Here is a 6798-nt window from a genome sequence, read left to right as displayed (position 1 = left end):
TGTGCCCCGCAACGGGAGAGGCCACAGCAGGGGGAGGCCCGCATACCACAAAAAAAAAAAAAAAAAAAAAAAAAGGAAAGGCATGGATAAATTTCAGCTAATATGCCTCAAAAACAAACTAGAAATGTCCTTAAAACTTTTTAAAATTCCTTTTATACTAACAGAAGAAAAAGCTTTATCTTGTTATGGTGCTTGGGGGAAAATGCAACTTAGTCTTACAAGAGCTACCATAAACCACAAAAGAACAAAATGATGACAAACGTAACACATGTTATATATCACACATAACATATAAAATAAATCTGGTATACTAGGTTAGACAAATATGTGAAAGAAAAAGCAAGATAAATGCACTAATATCAATATGATTAAAACACGAATATAAACTCGGAAGATCAATCATTACAGCACTGAGGTTTAAAATAATAGATAACCAGGGACTTCCCTGGTGGTGCAGTGGTCAAGGCTCTGCGCTCCCAGCACAGTGGGCCCGGGCTTCGATCCCTGGTCAGGGAACTAGATCCTGCATGCCGCAACTAAGAGTTTGCATGCCGCAACTAAGGAGCTGGCAAGCTGCAACTAAGGAGCCCATGAGCCACAGCTAAGGAGCCCACCTGCGGCAACTAAGACCCGGTGCAACCAAATAAGTAAGTAAATAATTAACTAATTAATTAATTAATTAAAAACAAAACAAAAGCCCCCTTTTAATTTAAAATAAATAAATTTTAAAAATAATAGATAACCAAAGCCTGGCTCACTTCGAAGAAAATATTTTTCAAACATCTATGCTCCGCAAAAATGGTGGGAGCATACACCATTACACACGCTCACACATACGCACGGTCATATACAGAAAACACAGTGAATTCTTTTTAAAAAAAATAGATATGTCATATTCACATATGATTTGAAAATCCAGAAGCAGCTACAGATCAAAATATTACGATCACCCTGACTCCAATGCTTCCCCAGTCTGCACACTGTTTTATTTAAACTTAGTTCTTGAATTTAGAAGAGAAAGCATTTAGAGTACAGTACACCGCATGTCTAGTGAAAACAGCCCCAAGTGCAATGAACTACGCGGTGTCTGTGTTCAGTCAAGACTAGTGGTGCTCAGTGCCAAGATCCAGTGGCCATCTGGGCCCCTGGCGGCTCCTCCACACTCCTCGGGGGCGCAAGGCTGATGGGTGTGGGAGGAAGTGAGCTTTACTGACCACACCCTGATCCAGAAGTCTGAAGACCCAGGTTCCAGTTCTACCATGAGCTCTAGTTGTAGAACCTAAAAGCAATGTTAAAACCTCTCTAGGGCCCACTTTTTACATCTGTAAAAATGAAGAGTGAGGAATGTAGGCAAGTTTGGGAAAGACTATTTTTAAGTTCCCAAGCAGCTCTGGAAGTTTTTAGAATTACACAACTATATGGGACTATTCCATCCAACAATGCTCCCTTAATATGCAGAGATTAAGTTACTTCCTGCAGTATTTTTTTTTTTTTTTTTTTTTTTTTTTTTTGCGGTACGCGGGCCTCTCACTGTCGTGGCCTCTCCCGTTGCGGAGCACAGGCTCCGGGCGCGCAGGCTCAGCGGCCATGGCTCACGGGCCCAGCCGCTCCGCGGCACGTGGGATCCTCCCGGACCGGGGCGCGAACCCGCGTCCCCTGCATCGGCAGGCGGACTCTCAACCACTGCGCCACCAGAGAAGCCCCCTGCAGTATTTTTTTAAGCATTCTAATACTTTCCTAAGTGACCGTAATTAGTGTAAAAGGTATTGAGCTTCAAGTAACTAGACCGGACTGCAACATCTCACCTCCCAGTTAAGTCAAATGATTGTAACTAATCTATGCTAAACCCTCTCCGGCATGTTTTTATCAAGATCTGTCCCCCCAAAACATAATTACAGTCACATTTTTTCTACATGACCTCCAAGGAGCTCAGATTCTGAGAGAAGAGACAGACACAAATACAAATAACGACAAAGTGTAAAAGAAATATTTAAATATTTTACATTTTACGATGTGAAGCCAGCTCTATGAATCACTTCCCCCATGTGTCCCACTCAGCCTAGAACAAAGGAGAATTCTGCTTCCAGTAATTCAGTCTAAGATACAGGTGTCTGTGAAGCTAAAAGCACAATGTGCTCCATTTTAACCTCGGAAAAAGTCTGGAGAATCAGGGCTCCAGTTCAACTCAACTAAGGATTTGTAAACTTAACGGCAAGAAACCCACAGGTGTGTAACCTGAGTCATGGCAACTTGAAAAAACTGGTAATTTGAGGGTTACCTTCAAGCATGAAGGATAATTCTAGGGCTGCTAAGTTTTTAGTCTGTCCTAACTTTTAGAGATTTTTTTGCATTTCAAGAATAACACAAATCACTGAGAACCTAGAGACTACAGTGAAGATTAAATACACATTAAGTGAGATTGGTCTGTTGTTTTGTTTTGTGAGCTGCCACAACTGCACAAGGACATCAGTGTTCTAACCTACCATGGGAGTTCCGATCAGTGTCTATACCCTAAACAATTAAACACCCTAAGAATTACAGTTCCTAGGAAGCTTAGTAGAAATCATACGTAAAATCATTGCAGGCTAGTATTTAGGAAGTATGCTCTTAAACTTGTTGTCTTTTGGGGGTTTTCCATTTCTTCTAGAGTCAATTCTGATAAGCACATTATTCTGGAAAAAAATCCATTTCATCTAAATTTTCAAGTGTATTAGCAAAAAGTTGTAGAGTATCTGCAAACAATTTTTATCTCATCTGTATCTGTGCTTACAGCTTGACTCTCATTCCTAACATTACAGATATTTTCTCGGTCTTTAGTTTACTAGAGACGTGTCGAGCTATCTATTCTACTGTTAACTTTTTAAAAATTGTAAAATTATGTTCACTAGAATTTTGTCTTCTATCTTAAATTATTATACTTATTAATTACTTTTTGCTACTTGCTTTTTTATTTTTCTACTTTTTTGAGTTATATATTTTATTTATTTTCGTTCTTATTTTTTAGTAAGAAATACTTCTTAAAAGCTGTTATCAGACTTTTCTGATAATAGCTTTGGTCCATCCAACTGTTTATAAAAATGTTCCCATTTCTAGGATGTAATTGCAGTTTTGAGTGTTACTTTTCCATATAATGAAACTTTAGATAGCTACTTTCTATTAATTTATGTTTTCATTGAATTGTAATCAAAGACTGTATCCTTCACAGTACCTATTTTTGAAAATCTGAAATTTCTCTATACCCTAGAATGTGATCAACTTCTATTTCATGCATATTTAGAAGAGTGTGTACTTTGGAGTACAAGGCTTTAAAGCCATTCCATCACCCTTTTTATATGTGTGCTTCAAACCCTCCTCAGTCTCACTGTGTTTACACCAATCTAACTGAGGGTCTCTCACTATGGTTCAGAATTTGAATATTTCTCCTTTCTTCTGTTTTTGGTTTATATATTTTGATGCTATGCTCCTAGATATATAAAAGCTCATGACTATTGATCACCTTATTAGTGGACTATAGCTGACATTAGTCTACAGTATCTCTTTTTTTACCATTTAAGCTTTATTTATATTAAATTACGTTTTGTTTGATATTAATTTTGTTCACAGACTAGATTATCTCTCCTAAGATGATGAAATACAGGAGAACTGCATAAAAATGTAAATTCTTGCACAGAACTTAATGAGTTTCCTTTAATCTTGTTTTAGGACCTACAAAAATCATTTTTCTGAAGATTCTCATAAACAGTGTTTTCTTTTTAGTTAGCTAACAAAATCATAATTTACCTTGATCATAACAACACCAAGCCTAAAAAGAACTTAAAAGCTGGCAGATTTACCTTTTAATCCAAAGGTTAAAGCAGCCCAGATAATGATCTGTTACACGGCATGCGGGGCTTCTAAGATGTAAATGACACAGCATACTGTGTGCCCCACTCAGGACACCCATCCACCCCACAGGTCCACTGAGGTACAGTCTTCCTTGGTGAGGACTCACATATGAACATCTTCACTTACACAGCACTTCCCTCTTACCGAGAACATAATCTGAGCAGCAGTTGAGCCAGAACTAGGATCTTAATTTAATTGTGAATCTTGCTGGCCCATAAAGCAAAACAATGCTTAACAACAACTCCACTGGCACCACACATACAACTAACTATCTAACGACGCAGACCATAATGTTCATACACCCTTTGCAAAGTACCAAGGGAGGACAATCTTACCTACGTCTGTTATGAGGATCGGCTCCTGCAAAGGAATATCGGGGACTGGAACGTTCGCCTTGCCAACACGAACCTTTGCCGGTTTACGCTGGTGCCTCATCTTTCTTAACTCCGTGTGTTTAAAGTGAGAAGCAATGTGAGTCTTCCTGTGGCCTGAGGTTCGAAATTTCTTGTCACAGTGAGGACAAGCAAAAGGTCTGACTCCTGATAAAAAATAAAATAGGCTGTAGAATTATTCCAAAGAAACACATCTCAGTTAACGCCACCATAAAATTCTAGTATTTTAATACTGATCTGAATTCTCAATTTGTTGTTTCATGCCATATGTTTATAATTTCATGGACATATAAATTAACAGTTATTTTCCCTTGTTTGCATACAGTGCACGTTACAGATGTTAAGCCATGTAATAAGAGCACTTTAAGTTAAAAAAAAAAAAGAGCATTTACTACTTTCAGGAGAAAGCCTAAAATTGTAAAATGGATGTTCAACTAGTAGTCCTTAAGACACTAACATGAGTAAGGCTGCTCTCCTCTCTCAAATCATTCTGTCTGTAACTGGGATAACGACGGGGCCCCAGGCTTGCTGCTGGGATTCTATACGCTTGTGTTTGAAGAGCACTCAGCAGTGCCCAGCATTTGGTAAACGAGCAGTAAATGGTGGTTGTTTGATTGTAAATAATAATATCACTGATGCTGATGATGACAGTAATAACATCCTCTTAACAATCCTCTGCTATGACTTCCCTTTTCTGAAGGAAACTCCCTTTTCTTACGATTTTATTGGCAAATGAAAATGCAGATCCCAGAGGAAGGCATATATCACACCAGTCTCATCTCAGCTTTTTCCAACACTCACCCCTATGCTCAGCTCAGCCCAGGAGCCTCAAAGGGTTAGCAGAAGTTACTGCTAATGGGTACAGGGTTTCTTTTGGGGGTGATAAAAATGTTCGAAAATTAGACAGTGGCATGGGTTGCACAATTCTGAATTGCACACTTTAAAAGAGTGAATTTTATGATTTGTGAATTATATCTCAATAAAACTGCTATGAACAGAACTGGAGCCTGAATATGAAAGTCCTTGTGCCTTAATACTGATGACAAAATATCTGAAAGGTAGAGTGAGTGCTGATATTAAGATCTCAGCACAGACACCCCCAGCCTGAAGCGTGCCAGCTAAAACCCAGAGGCCCCACGGGGGCGAAGCGGCCTCCTCCTCGGGAAGGCCCTCCTGGGCTGCATCTGAACCCCGTCCCCCACAGCGGTCTCCCCTCCTCACTCCCTACACTCCTGCCCTCACTCGTAAGTGGTACAGTTTAATGCTCCCTCCTTAGGCCATGGGCTCCATGAGGACCAAGGTCACGTGGACTTTGTTCAGCAGCGTGTACCGTGTGCCCAGCCCACAGAAGGTCACCGTCACACTCATTAAAATAAAGAGCCACGAGTGCTCCACATGCTCAGCCACCACCGCAGACCCTGCTGTGAAGCACCTGCGGCGGGAGGGCCCCCGTACCTGTGTGCAGGCGAATGTGCACCTTGAGGCTTCCCGAGGTGGAGAAGCTCTTCATGCAGCACTGGCACTTGAACGCCTTGATGCCCGTGTGCGTTTTGACGTGGGCCGTCAGCGTGCTCTTCACGGCGAAGGCCCGGAAGCACTGTGGGCACTTGAAGGGCTTCTCGTGGGTGTGGATGCGGATGTGGCGCACCAGGTCGCTGGGCTTGCGGAACTCCTTGGTGCAGTAGGGACACACATGCCATCGCACACCGTTCTCCTCGCGGATCGACCCTGGAGGAAGATTACAACAAGAACGGTCCAGCTTGGCCTCGAAACCGCATTACACCAATTATTAATGTCCTTCTAGGCTTAGACTTAGACAGCACACCATACCTATAAAAAGCTATAGACCTTTTGCCACAGCAGAGGACATACGATCAACTGTGGAAAAAGCTGAAATTTCCATAATAACTGAAATGACTGGTGACTGTGACTGAATCTTGCAGAAAATCCTAACAGTCCCATATGAACACAAATCACAGCCTAAGAGAGATAAGAACGCTAACTAGACAGGTACTATGATATAAATCAAGAATTGGCAGGGCAGACTTAGTCTGCTATAAGCTTAAGTAACAGTACGTGTGATCAAATGACTCCAAAATTAACTCAAAGAACATGAAAAGAAGGAATGAAGTGACAATAAGTATTGTCTGAGCTGATCTGTTATCACTAATAAAAAAATGCAAATAAAAATAATGAGGAAATGGTAAATTCTTATGCTATAGAAAGGAACTGATAGTTAAAACAAAGAAATAGCATATTTGATCATGAATGAGTTCATGATTTATGATCAAATATAGAAGATTCTTTTGCAACGCTAAATATTGCGTTTGGCCAAAAAGTGCCTTTGGTTTTTAAGTAAAAATAAAAGATGCACTTCTCATTTTCACCAAGAACTTTATTGAATGTATTCACCCTTTTGTTCCACTACCTTCTGCCATTTTTCAGGCAGCTTCATAATTCCATCTTCCCAAAACTTTTTATCTTTTTGAGCAAAGAACTGTTGCAGGTGCCTTTTACAATC

The 6798-nt window shown here is 40.3% G+C and overlaps 1 protein-coding gene across 13 annotated transcripts in view; it reads right to left on the bottom strand.

The window, feature by feature from the left end:
- ZNF236 (zinc finger protein 236) overlaps positions 1 to 6798 on the bottom strand; it is a 98204-nt gene that overhangs the window by 47693 nt on the left and 43713 nt on the right. For all 13 annotated transcript variants that reach the window (XR_008615920.1, XM_024133941.3, XM_024133940.3 and 10 more), the window contains 2 exons: positions 5733 to 6005; positions 4221 to 4424 (listed from right to left, as the gene is read on the bottom strand). Coding sequence is in view for 12 of the 13 variants with exons in the window: in XM_024133941.3 (XP_023989709.1) it covers positions 4221 to 4424; positions 5733 to 6005 (477 nt within the window). In the remaining variant the exon portion in view is untranslated. The remainder of the gene's footprint in view (positions 1 to 4220; positions 4425 to 5732; positions 6006 to 6798) is intronic.

This window comes from Physeter macrocephalus, chromosome 19, assembly GCF_002837175.3.
Source record: "Physeter macrocephalus isolate SW-GA chromosome 19, ASM283717v5, whole genome shotgun sequence".
NCBI lineage: Eukaryota > Metazoa > Chordata > Mammalia > Artiodactyla > Physeteridae > Physeter > Physeter macrocephalus.
Note: the sequence above shows the minus strand (reverse complement) of the source record. Positions and strands in the feature narration are given on the sequence as shown.